Here is a 23647-nt window from a genome sequence, read left to right as displayed (position 1 = left end):
CATACAGCGGTTCACACTACACACTGAGCCATCCATTTCACACAGGAGAAACTGGAGAATCCTCCATCGATCCTGCTGTAAAAATATCCAAACCATCTGGCTAGCCTCCACTGTCATAAATTACCTTGATGGACTCCTGTGCTTCCAAACCAGGGAGAGAAAACCGCTGCAGACCTGCGCTAGCTAACTTCTGGCAGGGACTAAAAGTAATACTGGGAAACACTAGACCACATCTCAAATGTCCCCGGTCGCAGTCACAAATCACAGTGGAACATGAATAATAGTTTGACTTGCGTAAGCAATCTGCTTTCAGAGCTGGTTTCTAACAGCAATGTGGCCTATCCATTCGGGCTGATATATGCTTTGTCAATTCGCTGTCACTGAAACTGACCAGTGATACTGGAAATTGGACCAGATCCAGAAGTACCAGAGGGATGTTATTGCAGAATGGGCTGGGCCTGGGCCTAGGTTGGCAAGAACTCATGTCCTTGTCTGTCTATCTCCCTGACAGTTTCTCAGTAGACGCCCCGGTATTGTTTCACACTTACGAGTGTTGTACTTGTGTAAATAACATTGGCCTGTCTGTGATGGTCACAGCAGGTAAAGATTTAGGAGGATTGGTGTTCCAACACTGCTGAGAGTATTAAAGGAACATTTCTAAAATGTTCTACTTCATATTCATCATCTCCAGCACGTTTCTATGTTTTGTAGTAAAAAATATCGAGGAAGATACGTGCTTCCAATGACATCATCAACCAATTAGTAGACAATTAGTAGGCAATGCCAACTCATAATTGGTTAAAAATCATACAATGCACACCGATGATGTCATTGGAAACACATATCTTCCTCTATCTGTTTTACTACCAAACATAGAAACCACAGGAGGTTGATGGAAAATGAAGCTGAAACATTGTGAAATGTCCCTTTAAGTCCATAAGCCATATGCTGTGTGCTGCTGTTGGAAGTGGTGATCTATCTGGACAATGAATGGTAAAGAACATTGTACATACAGTACAGATCATTATCTTATCCCACCGGATGCATATGGAGATCGGTAGGACTCACATGTTTTGTTGGTGTACTTGGTTGAAATAATAACAGTTTCTTGAATCAAACATTTAATTTGATCTCTAAACTTCAGTGGCACCATCCTCAAACTGTTTATAGTATTTTAGTCAAAACAAATTCAGCACATCTTCCACTTGACTTAAACACGTCTTATTAAGATGAAATATCAAAAAGGAAAAACATTAACTTTTTATTATTCACAAAGTGAAAAGAAATAAACAAATATATTCTAAATTAAATATTTTTTAAACGAAATAAAAATCTTGACACAAAACTTGACGGTGTCATCTTTCCACTTGAAGTTCTACCTGTATACTTTCAACATCAGTTTTCAGAACTCAGCTCCTCAAGAGACTCCTTCGACTACATCAAACAGCAAGGTAAAAACAATAGTGTCACTGACATTTCCCCCGAACCTAGCACAAACAGAATTATTCAGAATGAGAGAGAGAGAGGAGAGTACCATCTGCAAACTGAAAGAAAATGACACTTGGTAGGAAACAGTATTCTCAAAGCAGTTTAGAGCAGAGTTCAGCAGTTGAAACTGTCAGTGAAGTTAAGAAGGTTTTAATCTAGCCGAGCCCCAGCCTTCTGTCTAACAGAGAGAAAGAATGGCCCGTGACTTCCAGGATGTGTCCCAAATGGCACCCTATTCCCTACAGTGCCTTCAGAAAGTATTCACACCCCTTGACTTTTTCCACCTTTTGTTGTGTTACAAAGTGGGATTAAAATGGATTTAATTGTCATTTTTTTTGTGAACAATCTACACAAAATACTCTGTAATGTCAAAGTGGAAGAAATTCTAATATTTCCAAAACATTTCTGAAACATAAAACACTAATATATTGTATATTGATTAGATACAGTGCCATGGAAAAGTGTTTGCCCCCTTTCTGATTTTCTATACTTTATATTTTTCTTGTTATTGGTAAACTCAGGTTCCCTTTATCTAATATCAGGTTTTGGTTGAAGATCTAATAACATTAAGTATCAAAAATACGCAAAAATACAACAAATCAGAAAGGGTGCAAATACTTTTTCCCGGCGCTGTAAGTATTCAACCCCCTGAGTCAATACATGTTAGAGTCACATTTGGTAGCGATTACAGCTGTGAGTCTTTCTGGGTAAGTCTCTAAGAGTTAAGAGCTTTCCACAGCTGGATTGTGCAACATTTGCCCATTATTTTCAAAATTCTTCAAGCTCTGCCAAATTGGGTGTTGATCATTGCAAGACAACAATTTTCAGGTCTTGCCATAGACTTTCATGCAGATTTAAGACAAAACTGTAATTAGGCCACTCAGGAACATTAACTGACTTCTTGGTAAGCAACTCCAGTGTAGATGTGGCCTTGTGTTTTAGGTTATTGTCCTGCTGAAAATGTGAATTCATCTCCCCGTGTCTGGTGAAAAGCAGACTAAAGCAGGTTTTCAGTACGCCCCAAAAATGCACAAATATCATACACCCCCCCCAAAATGCTACCCTCCCCTGTTATTGTAATGGTGAGAGGTTAGCATGTTTTGGGGGTATGATATTTGTGCGTCGGTAACTTTCTCACTCATCATTATTCACGATTCACTCAGGATTATCCGTAATCATGGTAGCATCCACATTACTGCGGAAGTGTTTAGAAACATATTCTATTCTTATTTACAATACAATTCAGGCTGTAACACAACAAAATGTGGAAAAAGGCAGGGGGTGTAAATACTTTCTGAAGGCACTGTATATTGTGCACTACTTTTGACCGGAGCCATATGGGTCCTGGTCAAAAGTAGTGCACTACATAGAGACTAGGGTGCCATTTGGGACGCAACCCCAGTGTGTTCCAGTTCTCTATAATAATAACAGGGATATTCAGGGCCTGCCTCCAAAAATGAGCTCTCATCATCATTTCTCCCAGCGACAAGAGGAGAGGACAGAGGAGTATGGTGTGTTTTGGACATGTGGTGAGGGATTTCAGGGCCCGATTCCCCTTCGCTCTCCCTCATCTCATCCATCTCCATAGCCCTGCACTAATGGCTATTCATGTTGCAGAGCCAATCCACTCCTGGGAAGAATAACATCACATCATCTCCCTCTGATAAAGGCAACAGAGCCGTGCATCACAGAGGAAGAGCAGATGTACATGGCTGGCAGCTGCTCGCTGTGTGCCTGAGGGTGTAAGACACAGAACACTTGTAGGACCTAATGTAACGTATTTCCAAGTAAAAAATGTATGTTCAATTCAAAATAGAAAGGAGACAATGTCTTCAAACTGAATGAAAAACAAACCTAAATGTAATAGTAATACCAACATGATTCTCACCGCACAAGAACAGACCCATGACCTATTACCTTATACTGAGTTTACCAGTTGTTGACCTAAAGAAATGATCCTACAAGCCCACTCCAGATCATTAAAACATATTAATTTACATAAACTAGTTTTGGAAACCAAAAGCATATGAGGGTACACGGCATCACAAATCGAACGTGATTACTACACAATATTTTGTTGGGAAAAGGAATCCTCCCTGTTCGTCCATTATATATTTTAGAGATCCAATCTAAGTGTAGCCCGGAGGTTGAAATATGCACATGGATATAAGCAAGCATGATGGCAATCTCTTTCTTTATGAGAGCTCATTACATCCCTGTGTTGTGAGTTATTGGCACATTTTATATCCATATCTTTAATGGCAACAAAAGACTAATTCATTATAAAACTGATCCTTAGCACCTCTTCAGCCGCACAAACTGGCAAACACCTCCAAGGATATAAAACTTGGTCCGGTGACAATTACTTGTGAGAGGCTTTTATGAACTCATATCTGGGGATTAAAGCCATATGTCTTTATATTGTCAGTGTGTCTCAGAGTGTGTAACCCATAGAAGCAACCTTAGTCAACATAGTTCACTTGTCATTCTTCATACGCATTATCCAGTTACACAGAATCCTGAAAGTGTTTCGTTTGTAGGATCTCGGAGCTCCATAGGACTAAATCCACATGGTTTAATTTATCAGCTACTTGGTTATAATAGACACAAGACAAAAAGTAGAACTACCCTGAATTGGCATGTGCTCAAGAAATATTTAACTTCATGGAGAGTTCAGGCAGTTCAGTTCTGGGTGATTCCACGCAACCGACAGAGGGAAATATTTTTGGTATCTCTGATTGTTCTGGTAATTCTCACACAGAAACTTCATTGGGAGAGAGGATGTTTGACATGTTTTTTACATTAGTATCACAAACCATTTACGAGAAAATCATGATGAAAGTGGCCATTTTAGGCCCTTTTTAGACCTGCTTCCTGTAAGACCTTATGATTTGTGAACCGTACATGATACAGACAGCACCTTGTTGTCATTATACTCCTTATAGTGGGCTCTAACATATGGACTATGTCTAGATTCTGAAATACACATTTTCACATTAATTTATTCAACATAAAAAATATTAATATAAATATGTCAAAATTTGCCTTTTTGATTAAGCTAATTTCTAGACTCCATATGATAGAGCCCACTATAAGGAGTATAATGACAACAAGGTGCTGTCTGTATCATGTACCGTTCGTGGCTCTAAAAAGGGTTTGTGATAGAAATGTAAAAGCATGTCAAACATGTACTAATGAAGTTTGTAAGTTAGAATTACCAGAACAATCGGAAATATTTTCTGCTCCCACTGGCGTGGAATCACCCGTCTGTTCCAGTGTGTGGTATTCATTTTGCCTCCATACAGTCCTTAGGGCATTCATAATACTGCACCTAATACACAGACAGTGAATACTGTAGGGCGTACTGTAAACCTACAGTACGTGTATGCCTTGCAATAGACACACACAGTGGATTGACTTGACGTCAACACTGTTCCTCCTAGGAGAGCATAGGTCATCCACAAACTTCCTCAACTTCTCGTGGAATACAAGTGGACTTGGAAGAGTTCAACTCTCTATGCTTTTATCCATATTTCCCATTTGAACAACAGATTTGGATCTGTAACGGTGGCGGCCAGCATTGGTCTTTAAGTTTAAGAATGATGTTTATCAGGGGAGAAACGGTCCTGCTACAATCATTATGAGACGCAGGTAAACGTCTCTGAGAGCACGTACAGAACCTTTAATAGGGCCTGCCAGGAGTGTTCTGTCTTCCCTCACTGGAGGTTTATGGCAAACATTGCCATACTCAAGGCTATGCCAAAGATAAAGGGAATATTATCAACTGAGGGATAGGTGTGTTTTTTTTTAGGTAGATTTGCTTAAGGTCGTGAAACAAACATCAAATAGAAAGTTACCCATTTATTTATGTTGAGGTAAGGCGATGATGGAGATAAACAGGATGGTTGTATCAAGGACTTTACCACACAGTCTAAATAACCTAGGATTAATCATTAGTGAGCTCATTTGAAAGTGAATTCTGTGGTAAATAGACTGACTTCATGACAGCCTATTCACATTCAAACAAATGCCTGTATTTAACAATGTTAGTGATGGTGTCATCATCCTTTGCATGTGAAGCAAAGATGGAGTTGGTCTTTTATCTAAATCATAGTCTTGTTCCATAAACTCTAACAACAAAGATGGAGTTGGTCTTTTATCTAAATCATAGTCTTGTTCCATAAGCTCTAACAACAGAAATTGCAAAAACAGTGATAATGTCCCAGGGCCCCTCTTCATAATGACTAATCCATCCTCAACAATATCAGTTTATCAAGCATTAGTGATCCATCCCATCCAGCTGTCTGATAATGGAGGGAGAGAGGGTGGAGGGAAGGAGGGCGGGATAGCTACCAGCCGGTGTATACCTCTCTAGGACTTGCTGAGCTCGAATATACAGAACTTATCCCTCCCCCTTTCTCTCTATGTCCCCTATATCCATCTTTCTCTTCCCTCTCCCTCTCCCACCTCTCCCTTTCCACCCCCTTACCTCCCTCTATCTTACCCATCTTTCTCTCTCTTTCTGTCTTTCCCCCTTCCTCCCTCTCCCTCCCACTCAGTACTTCTCATCCAGAGCTCTGTCATCAAGCCTCTCCCCTGTCTCTCCAGCGCGGCCTGACAGCCCATTCCTCATCATTTCCCCATTTTGGCAAAACCCAACTCTCCCCCTAATGGTTCTGCTGCTCTGCTCTGAACGCTTCCAGATGTTTGTGTATTTGTTGTGCTTCGACTGTAAAACACTTTACTCTTAGTTTGGATGCGTTCCCGTTTTCCCCCCGTATTGTTGGTGAGGGAGTGTGTGTGTGTGGGGCGTGTGTGTGTTTGTGAGCGTACACGTGTTTATTGAGAACTGTATATCTACAGATCGCCCCATCGTGTAAAAAAGTGAACTGTACAGCAAGCGTGAGAATTCCCATGGGTGTCGTCAGTGTGTGTGTGTGTGTGTGTGTGTGTGTGTGTGTGTGTTGTGTGTGTGTGTGTGTGTGTGCATATGTGTCTGAGTAAGTGAGGGGGTTTGAAGGCTTTGAAGCCTTGCTTTCCTCCAGGGGTTTTAATAGCAGTTGTGTACCATTTAAAATACATACATACTAAGCAGCTGGAAGCAGTCCCAGAATGAAAGCATTGAGCTAGGCTTCATGGCTCATGGCATTTCTCTTTGTTTATTCTCTGTTTACTTAGCAGTCTATACACTGGGATCCCTTTCATTTAGGCCTGTCACTTGTGAAGGATGGACCACATCAAACAGTCTGATCCATTAAAGAGCAGTGGCTGATGCCTGAGAAATATATTAGCCTAAATATGTAGATAATTGTAACTTTTACTGGGAAGTAAAACAGTGTATTTTCAACTGTAGAGTGCAGTACTGAAATATATCTATTACATGTGTAGCATCATAAGTGCTTGTTGTTGGTTGAGAGAAAGTCAAGAGTGTGCAAAGCTGTCATCAAGGCAAAGGGTGGCTACTTTGAAGAATCTCAAATATAACATATATTATTTGTTTAACACTCTTTTGGTTACTACATTATTCCATTATTGTTATTTCATAGTTTTGATGTCTTCACTATTATTCTATAATGTAGAAAATAGTACAAACAAAGAAAAACCCTGGAATGAGTAGGTGTGTCCAAACGTTTGACTGGTACTGTATGTGTTTCACGCCTACAGATAACTAAGCTCTATCGAATAAACTCTAGAATCATCTCTGAGAACATGATATCGTCAGATAATGAAATGTTGTTGTTAGACCATCACACACATTATGTTTGACAGGTTTCATTACAATTCAGCCTTGATTTGTTATTAACTACAGTAAGCCATTATGGAGTAATGCTCCATTTGAACTCTTTAGGTATTTGTTATTAGCTACTTTAACATTTCAGTTATTTGTCCATTTTAGGTATGTTGCGAGGACAAACTTTAGTCTGAGGCCTCTCTTTGGGAGATCAAATCCACAATGTTATTAGAAGTGTCTTGTACTCTGATTGTGAGAGTCATTTTGAAACAGCGCTCTGCTCCATACTAGAGGTGTCGTCGGGAAGAGTACTTTGAATCTCCGACTGCCAGCCTGGCAGACAGCTAAAACCAGAGCTGACAGCAGAGGAGGATCCTAAGGTCTCTAGTGGTGACTGCTCCCTAGGCCTCTAGACCTGTCACTACTCCACTCTGTGTCACCCTGGCCTGCTCCAAGACACATCACAGTCTCCCCGTATTTTTTCTGCCTGTCCTACCCTCTTGTTTTTAGTCGCTAGCTTGCTTGCCCTCTCCTCCTTCATCGCTCACTCTTCTCTATCTTCCGCTATTATGTTTACAAATATATTATTTTTCTTTCTTTCTTTCTTTCTTTCTTTCTTTCTTTCTTTCTTTCTTTCTTTCTTTCTTTCTTTCTTTCTTTCTTTCTTTCTGTGTTGCTCTTTTTCCCCCCACCATCTCCCTCCCTCCACCCTCTTCTTCCCTTGTCTCCTCTCTTTTCGTCTTGTCCATGGCTGACTCTGCCACCCCCAGACAGGGGCTTTTCCTGGAGCAGTATCCCCACTCTCCACCCCTCTCCCCCTGGGCACTGACCTGCCAGCTCTGGCCCCTCCCTAGAGCTCCAGACTGCAGTAATTACTAGTGGCACCTGGGCTCTGGGGCCCCTATACAGGTGTGTGTGTGTGTGTGTGTGTGTGTGTGTGTGTGTGTGTGTGTGTGTGTGTGTGTGTGTGTGTGTGTGTGTGTGTGTGTGTGTGTGTGTGTGTGTGTGTGTGTGTGTGTGTGTGAGTGTGTGGAGAGGCTCTCTCTGCAGCAGACAGGGGGCTGTCAGACTTCCTAGCTACATCCCACCAACTAGGGCCATGTAGGGGCTAACACAAACAGACATCCCTGCTCCACGGTTCATCAAACCACACCTAAATATAACTGATACAAATATATGGTGATTCATTCAAAGAGATAATGAACTTTATCAGCAACATGTAATGATAACATTATTGTATTATGATAATGATAGTAAACCATACTAAAATCTCTACAGTGATAACGACGTTAGTGTACCAGTTTTGTTAACATAGTGCGACAGTTTCTAGTGAAACGTCCTCATCTCACAGTGCAAGTACGTAGAAGGTAAGAACGCACAGAAAGTTATCGTGATGGCTCCCCCACATTTAGTAAATACAGTATGTTTAAAAAGCATAGAGAAGTAAGTGGGCTGCCGTGCTGAAGGCGGACTGAGGCGGGGGGCATAAAGAGGAGGTGAAGTTTGAAGATGAGGGCAGTGTTATCTAAGGCTGCAGCGCTCGCGTCATAAACATAACAAACGGTGACTGTCACCACACCACGGCCCAGATCTAAGAGGGAGGGAGAAATATCTCACATGTCAGATCCCCTCACCTTTTAATGGACTGTTCCCTGGCCGGCCTGATGTTGACAAAGCACAGGGTCTCTCCGGTTGTGTCCCAAATGGCACCCCAGTCCCTATGGGCCATGGTCAAACGCAGTGCACTATAAATGGAATAGGGTGCCATTTGGGACTGTCTCTGTCCCTCTACCTACATCACATGGAAAGCTGCTGGTCAGCCACTGTGAAATAGATCTGTCCTTGGCACTGGACGGGAGCAGGGGTGTGTGTGAGTACGTGTGTGTGTGCATGTGCGTGTGTGTGAGGTGCTCAATGTTGACCTCTTGAGCTGGCTGCCATGGCGTCGGGCGTATCACAGCGGCAGTGTTTTGCATGGCGGAGACAAAGAGCATGATGAATGTCTCATGTTTAAACCTGCTGCCCTGCTGTGTGGTCCAGTAAAATGGCCTCAGGGCCACTCACACAACATCGCTACAGACACAAATAACCGGTCACCTTTTCTTTCTACTACAAGCCTGGCCAGCACTGTGACTGCCTTACTGCAGCTAGCTAACAAAGTGGTGGTGGAGAGAGACAAGCAACACAGAGGAATCTACCAGTGCATTTAGTTAAGAATATAATACAATTCAACACAATAGAATAAAATAGAATATGTCTGTTCCTATACACTTTAAATGATGCTATTAGAATCATTTACAGTAAGAAAGATGCATATAAAATGTATGCATTTGATATTAATGCAATTGTATAACAAATGCTTCTCATTAATATATTATAATACAAATATTTTCTGTTAAAACTGGGGCAACTTTAAAAATACATTAGTCTATGATGATGAGAAAAATATGTGTTTGATCTACACTGTACAGAGGTAGGCATGTGAAAGAATGTAATCTCTTTCACACATTAGATCTGAATAAGGCCTAAACAATGACTAGCATCAACATATCATCATTGATGGTTGACATATCCACACCCTCACATCAGAATCAAAATCAGAACCAAAACCTATATATATTTCAGGATCCATCAACGACTCAAAGACGTGAGCTGAGGGAAGACTGACCATTATTCACTATTATGATCCCAGATTAATCTCAAGTCCACTGTTCTCTCACTACGGTTAATCAATAAGAAGATAAAACATGCATATTCATATATATTATCAAAGAGCTTACCCTTTAAGGAACCCATAAAGACAATGGCCGTTATTTTCTTTTTATTTATTTTACTGAACCTTTATTTAACTAGGCATGTCAGTTAAGAACAAATTCTTATTTACAATGACGGCCTACCCCGGCCAAACCCAGACGACGCTGGGCCAATTGTGCGCCACCTTATGGGACTCCCAATCACAGCCGGATGTGATGCAGCCTGGATTCGAACCAGGTACTGCAGTGACGCCTCTTGCACTGAGATGCAGTGTTTTAGACCGCTGCACCACTCGGGCGCCTGGATTTATTGTAAATATGTTGTTCATATTTTGTTCAGCTATCTTATTCTCTGATATGTCTGATGAGTGTGTGGATCAGAGAGTGGGGATGTGAGATCATCCTGACCTTAGTTTTATAAATTTGATGTACAAGCTTATTGTGTATATATAATATACCAGTTAAAAGTTTGGACACACCTACTCATTCCAGGGTTTTTCTTTATTTTTACCATTATCTACATTGTAGAATACTAGTGAAGACATTAAAACTATTAAAAACCACAAATGGAATCATGTAGTAACCAAAAAAAGTGTTAAACAAATCAAAATATATTTTATATTTAAGATTCTTCAAAGTAGCCACCCTTTGCCTTGATGACAGCTTTGCACACTCTTGGCATTCAGTCAACAAGCTTCATTAGGTAGTAACCTGGAATGCATTTCAATTAACAGGTGTGCCTTGTTAAAAGTTAATTTGTGGAAATAATTTCCTTCTTAATTCGTTTGAGCCAATCAGTTGTGTTGTGACAAGGTAGGGGGGTATAAAGAAGATAGCCCTATTTGGTAAAAGACCAAGTCCATATTATGGCAAGAACAGCTCAAATAAGCAAAGACAAATCACAGTCCATCATTACTTTAAGACACGAAGGTCAGTCAATCTGGAAAATTTCGAAAACTTTGAAAGTTTCTTCAAGTGCAGTCGCAAAAACCATCAAGCGCTATGATGAAACTGGCTCTCATGAGGACCGCCACAGGAAAGGAAGACCCAGAGTTACCTCTGCTGCAGAGGAGAAGTTCATTAGAATTACCAGCCTCAGAAATTGCAGCCCAAATAAATGCTTCAGAGTTCAAGTAATAGACACATCTCAACATCAACTGTTCAGAGGAGACTGTGTGAATCAGGCCTTAATGGTCGAATTTCTGCAAAGAAAACACTACTAAAGGACACCAATAATAAGAGACTTGCTTGGACCAAGAAACACGAGCAATGGACATTAGACTGGTGGAAATCTGTCCTTTTGTCTGAAAATGTGACATTTTTTATTCCAACCACCGTGTCTTTGTGGGATGCAGAGTTGGTGAACGGATGATCTCCGCATGTGTGGTTCCCACCGTGAAGCATGGAGGAGGAGGTGTGATGGTGTGGGGGTGCTTTGTTGGTGATACTGTCTGTGATTTATTTAGATTTCAAGGCAAACTTAACCAGCATGGCTACCACAGCATTCTGCAGCGATACGCCATCCCATCTGGTTTGTGCTCCGTGGGACTATAATTTGTTTTTCAACAGAACAATGACCCAACACACCTCCAGGCTGTGTAAGGGCTATTTGACCAAGAAGGAGAGTGATGGAGTGCTGCATCAGATGACCTGGCCTCCACAATCCCTCACCCTCAACACAATTGAGATGGTTTGATTTTATGTGTTTAACACTTCTTTGGTTACTACATGATTCCATATGTGTTATTTCATAGTTTTGATTTCTTATTCTACAATGTAGAAAATAGTAACAATAAAGAAAAACCCTTAAATAAGTAGGTGTGTCCAAACTTTTGACTGGTACTGTGTATATATATAGACATTTATATGCCCCCTCTAATAAATCTGATGTGAGTGAGGACTAGAGAGGGCTCATAAGGGAGTATAATCTTTACCTTTGTGGTTCTTGCCGTCTCTAGAGCCTCTGGGTAGAGGGGTGTAGGGCATAGAGGAACACTCAGACCTGGGGTCACCTGGGGCCTGGGGGAACGAAACACACACACACTTTACTATTTAGCGTGTAAAAGAAAAAACATGTCCTCAGCTATCAAACAAATTCATTGATAGAGAGAGAGAAAGAGATGCAGAGAGTGAGAGAGAGAGAAAGGAGAGAGAAAAAGGGAGAGATGCAGAAGGAGAGAAGGGTTGAGCGATTTCATTGCCATGACTGATTGTCCGAGTGCCGTAAATTCTATTGAAGCGAGACAGGAAATGTTGGAGCTCCATTCCTGTTTTATCGCAGATGGAGGGAAGGAGCGCCGGGCCAGGGCAGGTTTCATTACTTTGTTATGGAGAGGTAGGCGCTACGACCCTGGCTTTGATGGTTTGTCCCCCTCCTGGCCTGTTAGAGGGGGTCTATATGGGGAAAGGCCTCATGACTACTGAGCCATGACCTGCTGTAGGGGTCAAACCAAGGGCAGACACCACACACTATGAACCACAGCCCCTCTAACCCTAGCCCTAACTAACACACTACTACTGCTATCTGACTACACACCAACAGGTGGCATGACACCACCACTCTGACTCTCCAACGTTCTCTGCTACTGGCTTTCAGGTTTCAGACTTAAATCCACTGTTTCTTCAGTTCTCAGCTCTTTTACACTAGGTGTGTTCTTGGAAAGACTGTGTAACTAAGTTTGATGTAGGTCTATGTGGTGAACAGGGTTGGGGAGTAATGGACTACACAAAAAAAAGGTAAATGTAATCCGTTACATTACCAGCAAAAATATTGTAATCAGATTACAGACAGTTTTGAAAAACTAGATCATTACTTTGAGGATTACGTTTAAATTCAGAAAGGATGCTTGCTTTTTACCAAAACAATATGCAGCTGTTTTAAACAGCTGCATATTATCAAGATATCAAAGTGTCACCAACAAACAGTAGGCCTATAGCAAATGCAGCATATGGCATTCATTTTTCACATGTAAATAGCACTTTTCAGTAGTGCTCAAAGCATGCCATTCCATGAACACAGCATTTATTTTTCAAATCGAATCAATGAGCCCAATCAGTCCTCCATGACAACAAAATCATAAACAACAGAGTAGGTCTGGCTAATAAGTCTTTAGTTTTGGGGTCATGCTCAGGTAAAACAATTTGGCTAATCTATACTTCCATATTTCCAAATCCTATTCTTGGAGATCATGGCGTATAACATTTATTGGAATGACTGGAATTCTAATAGACTTTGGTTTTGAATGTAAAGAATAATTTAAACGTATTATTATATGTAGTAGAAAGTGATGGCCTACATATCCCATAAAGTAAAATATAACATCCATATATGGCCAGCTACGTAAACTTTAACATTGATTTATCCTGCAATTGATGTCGTTCAATTGGTAACATACATTTTTGTCTTCTTCTAATGCCTCTTAAGGCGAAAGTGATCCAAAAGTAACTGAATGTAATCAGATTACGTTACTGAATTTGGGTAATCCAAAAGTACTGATTACAATTTTTAACTGGTAACTAGTAACTGTAACGGATTGCATTTACAAAGTAACCTACCCAACCCTGTGGTGACAGTCTACATTTCCCAATTGTACCTAGTGAAAATACATTGGTTGGTTGGACGTTAAATTTACTCCCAAGAACAGAACGGCCACCAGCAAGGCCCAGAGTTTAGACAATACAAACTATACTGATATTCAGAGTGAGTGTGTTTGAACACGTCAAAAGTGTTTATTTGTTTTTTTGGTGTTGTTCTTCTTCTTCTTTTGGTGCGAAAGACCTAAACATCCTGTTTTATTTGTCTTCTGTTCCCTGGACTTTTAGCTGTTTCAATAGGCAGTTTATCTTGACATGTTGCTATCTGATGCCTTTGCAGAAATACCCTCCTTTCCTCTCCTGCAGGAAGGAATTCACTGGGCTTTTAATCATAGCAAAACACCAAAGTGACAAATACATATTAGAGATGGTTTAGTGCTGCTATTTCTTCCCTTGTGTGGTTGTTTCACTAGTCTACAGCCCCCATGCACAACCTTGAGAAACAAGAGAGGTGGACAACGCTAAATGAAAACATATTCTTCATTGGCGGTGTAAATTGAAAATGATCCCATAATGTGCTTTCAGATAGGATCTCTGAAGGACATTACAGTACACAGGCTGGCCTGGGCTGGTGAGCACATGCTTTATATATTACTAGAAGAAGAGTTCTGGACAAAATTATATCAATGAGTTCTGGGTGCAATAACTTACTGGTAGATGAGCGAATTAGAATTACAATATCACAGAATATCCTGTCCACATAATACTTCAAACTTCACTTCGAGGTCAGTTTTTTGGGTGTTAGCTATTTAAGGTGTTTTTTTTGTTTTTTTTACAGTACTATATCTTACAACCAGTGATGTAGTGAGTAAACACTGGTCACCGTCCGCTGTGAGTAAAGTAAGTCCTTATATTATCAATCCTTTTTTCCAAAATAAGTAGGCAAACACTCTATTTAAGGTAGTATTCTACTGTACCATACCTAACAACTATTTGAGGTAGTATTTTACCTCACCATATCAACAACTATTTGAGGTAGTATTCTACTGTACCATATCTAACAACTACTTGAGGTAGTATTCTACTGTACCATATCTAACAACTATTTGAGGTAGTATTTTACCTCACCATATCTAACAACTATTTCAGGTAGTATTCTACTGTACCATATCTAACAACTATTTGAGGTAGTATTCTACTGTACCATATCTAACAACTATTTGAGGTTGTATTTTACCTCACCATATCTAACAACTATTTGAGGTTGTATTCTACTGCACGATATCTAACAACTATTTGAGGTAGTATTTTACCTCACCATATCTAACAACTATTTGAGGTAGTATTCTACTGTACCATATCTAACAACTATTTGAGGTAGTATTTTACCTCACCATAGCTAACAACTATTTGAGGTTGTATTTTACCTCACCATATCTAACAACTATTTGAGGTTGTATTCTACTGCACCATATCTAACAACTATTTGAAGTAGTATTTTACCTCACCATATCTAACATCTATTTGAGGTAGTATTCTACTGTACCATATCTAACAACTATTTGAGGTTGTATTTTACCTCACCATATCTAACAACTATTTGAGGTTGTATTCTACTGTACCATATCTAACAACTATTTGAGGTAGTATTTTACCTCACCATATCTAACAACTATTTGAGGTTGTATTTTACCTCACCATGTCTAACAACAATTTGAGGTAGTATTCTACTGTACCATATCTAACAACTATTTGAGGTTGTATTCTACTGCACCATCTCTAACAACTATTTGAGGTAGTATTCTACTGTACCATATCTAACAACTATTTGAGGTAGTATTTTACCTCACCATATCCAACAACTATGTGAGGTAGTATTCTACTGTAACATATCTAACAACTACTTCAGGTAGTATTCTACAATACCATATCTAACAACTATTTGAGGTTGTATTCTACTGTACCATATCTAACAACTATTTGAGGTAGTATTTTACCTCACCATATCTAACAACTATTTGAGGTTGTATTTTACCTCACCATATCTAACAACTATTTGAGGTTGTATTATACTGTACCATATCTAACAACTATTTGAGGAGGTATTTTACCTCACCATATCTAACAACTATTTGAGGTTGTATTTTACCTCACCATATCTAACAACTATTTGAGGTTGTATTCTACTGCACCATATCTAACAACTATTTGAGGTTGTATTTTACCTCACCATATCTAACAACTATTTGAGGTTGTATTCTACTGCACGATATCTAACAACTATTTGAGGTAGTATTCTACTGTACCATATCTAACAACTATTTGAGGTAGTATTTTACCTCACCATATCTAACAACTATTTGAGGTTGTATTTTACCTCACCATATCTAACAACTATTTGAGGTTGTATTCTACTGTACCATATCTAACAACTTTTGAGGTAGTATTTTACCTCACCATATCTAACAACTCTTTGAGGTAGTATTTTACCTCACCATGTCTAACAACTATTTGAGGTAGTATTCTACTGTACCATATCTAACAACTATTTGAGGTTGTATTCTACTGCACCATCTCTAACAACTATTTGAGGTAGTATTCTACTGTACCATATCTAACAACTATTTGAGGTTGTATTCTACTGTACCATATCTAACAACTATTTGAGGTAGTATTCTACTGTACCATATCTAACATCTACTTGAGGTAGTTTTCTACTGTACCATATCTAACAACTATTTGAGGTAGTATTTTACCTCACCATATCTAACAACTATTTGAGGTAGTATTCTACTGTACCATATCTAACAACTATTTGAGGTAGTATTCTTCTGTACCATATCTAACAACTATTTGAGGTTGTATTTTACCTCACCATGTCTAACAACTATTTGAGGTTGTATTCTACTGTACCATATCTAACAACTATTTGAGGTAGTATTTTACCTCACCATATCCAACAACTATGTGAGGTAGTATTCTACTGTACCATATCTAACAACTACTTGAGGTAGTATTCTACTGTACCATATCTAACAACTATTTGAGGTTGTATTCTACTGTACCATATCTAACAACTATTTGAGGTAGTATTTTACCTCACCATATCTAACAACTATTTGAGGTTGTATTTTACCTCACCATATCTAACAACTACTTGAGGTAGTATTCTACTGTACCATATCTAACAACTATTTGAGGTTGTATTCTACTGCACCATATCTAACAACTATTTGAGGTAGTATTTTACCTCACCATATCTAACATCTATTTGAGGTAGTATTCTACTGTACCATATCTAACAACTATTTGAGGATGTATTCTACTGCACCACATCTAACAACTATTTGAGGTTGTATTCTACTGTACCATATCTAACAACTATTTGAGGTAGTATTCTACTGTACCATATCTAACAACTACTTGAGGTAGTTTTCTACTGTACCATATCTAACAACTATTTGAGGTAGTATTTTACCTCACCATATCTAACAACTATTTGAGGTAGTATTCTACTGTACCATATCTAACAACTATTTGAGGTAGTATTCTTCTGTACCATATCTAACAACTATTTGAGGTTGTATTTTACCTCACCATGTCTAACAACTATTTGAGGTTGTATTCTACTGTACCATATCTAACAACTATTTGAGGTAGTATTTTACCTCACCATATCTAACAACTATTTGAGGTAGTATTCTACTGTACCATATCTAACAACTACTTGAGGTAGTATTCTACTGTACCATATCTAACAACTATTTGAGGTTGTATTCTACTGTACCATATCTAACAACTATTTGAAGTAGTATTCTACTGTACCATATCTAACAACTATTTGAGGTTGTATTCTACTGTACCATATCTAACAACTATTTGAGGTAGTATTTTACCTCACCATATCTAACAACTATTTGAGGTTGTATTTTACCTCACCATGTCTAACAACTATTTGAGGTTGTATTCTACTGTACCATATCTAACAACTATTTGAGGTAGTATTTTACCTCACCATATCCAACAACTATGTGAGGTAGTATTCTACTGTAACATATCTAACAACTACTTCAGGTAGTATTCTACAATACCATATCTAACAACTATTTGAGGTTGTATTCTACTGTACCATATCTAACAACTATTTGAGGTAGTATTTTACCTCACCATATCTAACAACTATTTGAGGTTGTATTTTACCTCACCATATCTAACAACTATTTGAGGTTGTATTATACTGTACCATATCTAACAACTATTTGAGGAGGTATTTTACCTCACCATATCTAACAACTATTTGAGGTTGTATTTTACCTCACCATATCTAACAACTATTTGAGGTTGTATTCTACTGCACCATATCTAACAACTATTTGAGGTTGTATTTTACCTCACCATATCTAACAACTATTTGAGGTTGTATTCTACTGCACGATATCTAACAACTATTTGAGGTAGTATTCTACTGTACCATATCTAACAACTATTTGAGGTAGTATTTTACCTCACCATATCTAACAACTATTTGAGGTTGTATTTTACCTCACCATATCTAACAACTATTTGAGGTTGTATTCTACTGTACCATATCTAACAACTTTTGAGGTAGTATTTTACCTCACCATATCTAACAACTCTTTGAGGTAGTATTTTACCTCACCATGTCTAACAACTATTTGAGGTAGTATTCTACTGTACCATATCTAACAACTATTTGAGGTTGTATTCTACTGCACCATCTCTAACAACTATTTGAGGTAGTATTCTACTGTACCATATCTAACAACTATTTGAGGTTGTATTCTACTGTACCATATCTAACAACTATTTGAGGTAGTATTCTACTGTACCATATCTAACATCTACTTGAGGTAGTTTTCTACTGTACCATATCTAACAACTATTTGAGGTAGTATTTTACCTCACCATATCTAACAACTATTTGAGGTAGTATTCTACTGTACCATATCTAACAACTATTTGAGGTAGTATTCTTCTGTACCATATCTAACAACTATTTGAGGTTGTATTTTACCTCACCATGTCTAACAACTATTTGAGGTTGTATTCTACTGTACCATATCTAACAACTATTTGAGGTAGTATTTTACCTCACCATATCCAACAACTATGTGAGGTAGTATTCTACTGTACCATATCTAACAACTACTTGAGGTAGTATTCTACTGTACCATATCTAACAACTATTTGAGGTTGTATTCTACTGTACCATATCTAACAACTATTTGAGGTAGTATTTTACCTCACCATATCTAACAACTATTTGAGGTTGTATTTTACCTCACCATATCTAACAACTACTTGAGGTAGTATTCTACTGTACCATATCTAACAACTATTTGAGGTTGTATTCTACTGCACCATATCTAACAACTATTTGAGGTAGTATTTTACCTCACCATATCTAACATCTATTTGAGGTAGTATTCTACTGTACCATATCTAACAACTATTTGAGGATGTATTCTACTGCACCACATCTAACAACTATTTGAGGTTGTATTCTACTGTACCATATCTAACAACTATTTGAGGTAGTATTCTACCGTACCATATCTAACAACTACTTGAGGTAGTTTTCTACTGTACCATATCTAACAACTATTTGAGGTAGTATTCCTTACCAATACTCACCATATCTAACAACTATTTGAGGTTGTATTCTACTGTACCATATCTAACAACTATTTGAGGTTCCTATTTATAGTATTCTACTGTACCATATCTAACAACTATTTGAGGTTGTATTTTACCTCACCATGTCTAACAACTATTTGAGGTTGTATTCTACTGTACCATATCTAACAACTATTTGAAGTAGTATTCTACTGTACCATATCTAACAACTATTTGAGGTTGTATTCTACTGTACCATATCTAACAACTATTTGAGGTAGTATTTTACCTCACCATATCTAACAACTATTTGAGGTTGTATTTTACCTCACCATATCTAACAACTATTTGAGGTAGTATTCTACTGTACCATATCTAACAACTATTTGAGGTTGTATTCTACTGCACCACATCTAACAACTATTTGAGGTTGTATTCTACTGTACCATATCTAACAACTATTTGAGGTAGTATTCTACTGTACCATATCTAACAACTACTTGAGGTAGTTTTCTACTGTACCATATCTAACAACTATTTGAGGTAGTATTTTACCTCACCATATCTAACAACTATTTGAGGTAGTATTCTACTGTACCATATCTAACAACTATTTGAGGTAGTATTCTTCTGTACCATATCTAACAACTATTTGAGGTTGTATTTTACCTCACCATGTCTAACAACTATTTGAGGTTGTATTCTACTGTACCATATCTAACAACTATTTGAGGTAGTATTTTACCTCACCATATCTAACAACTATTTGAGGTAGTATTCTACTGTACCATATCTAACAACTACTTGAGGTAGTATTCTACTGTACCATATCTAACAACTATTTGAGGTTGTATTCTACTGTACCATATCTAACAACTATTTGAGGTAGTATTCTACTGTACCATTTCTAACAACTATTTGAGGTAGTATTCTTCTGTACCATATCTAACAACTATTTGAGGTTGTATTTTACCTCACCATGTCTAACAACTATTTGAGGTTGTATTCTACTGTACCATATCTAACAACTATTTGAGGTAGTATTTTACCTCACCATATCTAACAACTATTTGAGGTAGTATTCTACTGTACCATATCTAACAACTACTTGAGGTAGTATTCTACTGTACCATATCTAACAACTATTTGAGGTAGTATTTTACCTCACCATATCTAACAACTATTTCAGGTAGTATTCTACTGTACCATATCTAACAACTATTTCAGGTAGTATTCTACTGTACCATATCTAACAACTATTTGAGGTTGTATTCTACTGTACCATATCTAACAACTATTTGAGGTAGTATTCTACTGTACCATATCTAACAACTACTTGAGGTAGTATTCTACTGTACCATATCTAACAACTATTTGAGGTAGTATTTTACCTCACCATATCTAACAACTATTTCAGGTAGTATTCTACTGTACCATATCTAACATCTATTTGAGGTAGTATTCTACTGTACCATATCTAACAACTCTTTGAGGTAGTATTTTACCTCACCATATCTAACAACTATTTGAGGTTGTATTTTACCTCACCATATCTAACAACTATTTGAGGTTGTATTCTACTGCACCATATCTAACAACTATTTGAGGTAGTATTCTACTGTACCATATCTAACAACTATTTGAGGTAGTATTTTACCTCACCATATCTAACAACTATTTGAGGTTGTATTTTACCTCACCATATCTAACAACTATTTGAGGTTGTATTCTACTGTACCATATCTAACAACTATTTGAGGTAGTATTTTACCTCACCATATCTAACAACTATTTGAGGTTGTATTTTACCTCACCATATCTAACAACTATTTGAGGTTGTATTCTACTGCACCATATCTAACAACTATTTGAGGTTGTATTTTACCTCACCATATCTAACAACTATTTGAGGTTGTATTCTACTGCACGATATCTAACAACTATTTGAGGTAGTATTTTACCTCACCATATCTAACAACTATTTGAGGTAGTATTCTACTGTACCATATCTAACAACTATTTGAGGTAGTATTTTACCTCACCATATCTAACAACTATTTGAGGTTGTATTTTACCTCACCATATCTAACAACTATTTGAGGTTGTATTCTACTGCACCATATCTAACAACTATTTGAGGTAGTATTTTACCTCACCATATCTAACAACTATTTGAGGTAGTATTCTACTGTACCATATCTAACAACTATTTGAGGTTGTATTTTACCTCACCATATCTAACAACTATTTGAGGTTGTATTCTACTGTACCATATCTAACAACTATTTGAGGTAGTATTTTACCTCACCATATCTAACAACTATTTGAGGTTGTATTTTACCTCACCATGTCTAACAACTATTTGATGTAGTATTCTACTGTACCATATCTAACAACTATTTGAGGTTGTATTCTACTGCACCATCTCTAACAACTATTTGAGGTAGTATTCTACTGTACCATATCTAACAACTATTTGAGGTTGTATTCTACTGTACCATATCTAACAACTATTTGAGGTAGTATTCTACTGTACCATATCTAACAACTATTTGAGGTAGTATTCTTCTGTACCATATCTAACAACTATTTGAGGTTGTATTTTACCTCACCATGTCTAACAACTATTTGAGGTTGTATTCTACTGTACCATAACTAACAACTATTTGAGGTAATATTTTACCTCACCATGTCTAACAACTATTTGAGGTTGTATTCTACTGTACCATAACTAAGAACTATTTGAGGTAATATTTTACCTCACCATATCTAACAACTATTTCAGGTAGTATTCTACTGTACCATATCTAACAACTATTTGAGGTAGTATTCTACTGTACCATATCTAACAACTATTTGAGGTAGTATTTTACCTCACCATATCTAACAACTATTTCAGGTAGTATTCTACTGTACCATATCTAACAACTATTTCAGGTAGTATTCTACTGTACCATATCTAACAACTATTTGAGGTTGTATTCTACTGTACCATATCTAACAACTATTTGAGGTAGTATTCTACTGTACCATATCTAACAACTACTTGAGGTAGTATTCTACTGTACCATATCTAACAACTATTTGAGGTAGTATTTTACCTCACCATATCTAACAACTATTTCAGGTAGTATTCTACTGTACCATATCTAACATCTATTTGAGGTAGTATTCTACTGTACCATATCTAACAACTCTTTGAGGTAGTATTTTACCTCACCATATCTAACAACTATTTGAGGTTGTATTTTACCTCACCATATCTAACAACTATTTGAGGTTGTATTCTACTGCACCATATCTAACAACTATTTGAGGTAGTATTCTACTGTACCATATCTAACAACTATTTGAGGTAGTATTTTACCTCACCATATCTAACAACTATTTGAGGTTGTATTTTACCTCACCATATCTAACAACTATTTGAGGTTGTATTCTACTGTACCATATCTAACAACTATTTGAGGTAGTATTTTACCTCACCATATCTAACAACTATTTGAGGTTGTATTTTACCTCACCATATCTAACAACTATTTGAGGTTGTATTCTACTGCACCATATCTAACAACTATTTGAGGTTGTATTTTACCTCACCATATCTAACAACTATTTGAGGTTGTATTCTACTGCACGATATCTAACAACTATTTGAGGTAGTATTTTACCTCACCATATCTAACAACTATTTGAGGTAGTATTCTACTGTACCATATCTAACAACTATTTGAGGTAGTATTTTACCTCACCATATCTAACAACTATTTGAGGTTGTATTTTACCTCACCATATCTAACAACTATTTGAGGTTGTATTCTACTGCACCATATCTAACAACTATTTGAGGTAGTATTTTACCTCACCATATCTAACATCTATTTGAGGTAGTATTCTACTGTACCATATCTAACAACTATTTGAGGTAGTATTTTACCTCACCATATCTAACAACTATTTGAGGTTGTATTTTACCTCACCATGTCTAACAACTATTTGATGTAGTATTCTACTGTACCATATCTAACAACTATTTGAGGTTGTATTCTACTGCACCATCTCTAACAACTATTTGAGGTAGTATTCTACTGTACCATATCTAACAACTATTTGAGGTTGTATTCTACTGTACCATATCTAACAACTATTTGAGGTAGTATTCTACTGTACCATATCTAACAACTATTTGAGGTAGTATTCTTCTGTACCATATCTAACAACTATTTGAGGTTGTATTTTACCTCACCATGTCTAACAACTATTTGAGGTTGTATTCTACTGTACCATAACTAACAACTATTTGAGGTAATATTTTACCTCACCATATCTAACAACTATTTCAGGTAGTATTCTACTGTACCATATCTAACAACTATTTGAGGTAGTATTCTACTGTACCATATCTAACAACTCTTTGAGGTAGTATTTTACCTCACCATATCTAACAACTATTTGAGGTTGTATTTTACCTCACCATATCTAACAACTATTTGAGGTTGTATTC

The 23647-nt window shown here is 37.4% G+C and overlaps 1 protein-coding gene across 1 annotated transcript in view; it reads right to left on the bottom strand.

The window, feature by feature from the left end:
• Window positions 1-23647, bottom strand: part of LOC123743785 (leucine-rich melanocyte differentiation-associated protein) — a 394708-nt gene that overhangs the window by 23171 nt on the left and 347890 nt on the right. The window contains exon 6 of the mRNA XM_045722180.1: window positions 11907-11991. Within this exon, the coding sequence (XP_045578136.1) occupies window positions 11907-11991 (85 nt within the window). The remainder of the gene's footprint in view (window positions 1-11906; window positions 11992-23647) is intronic.

The sequence above is a fragment of the Salmo salar genome, chromosome ssa01 (assembly GCF_905237065.1).
Source record: "Salmo salar chromosome ssa01, Ssal_v3.1, whole genome shotgun sequence".
Lineage (NCBI taxonomy): Eukaryota > Metazoa > Chordata > Actinopteri > Salmoniformes > Salmonidae > Salmo > Salmo salar.
The sequence above is the reverse complement of the archived record's forward strand: the minus strand, read 5'-3'. Positions and strand labels throughout refer to the sequence as shown.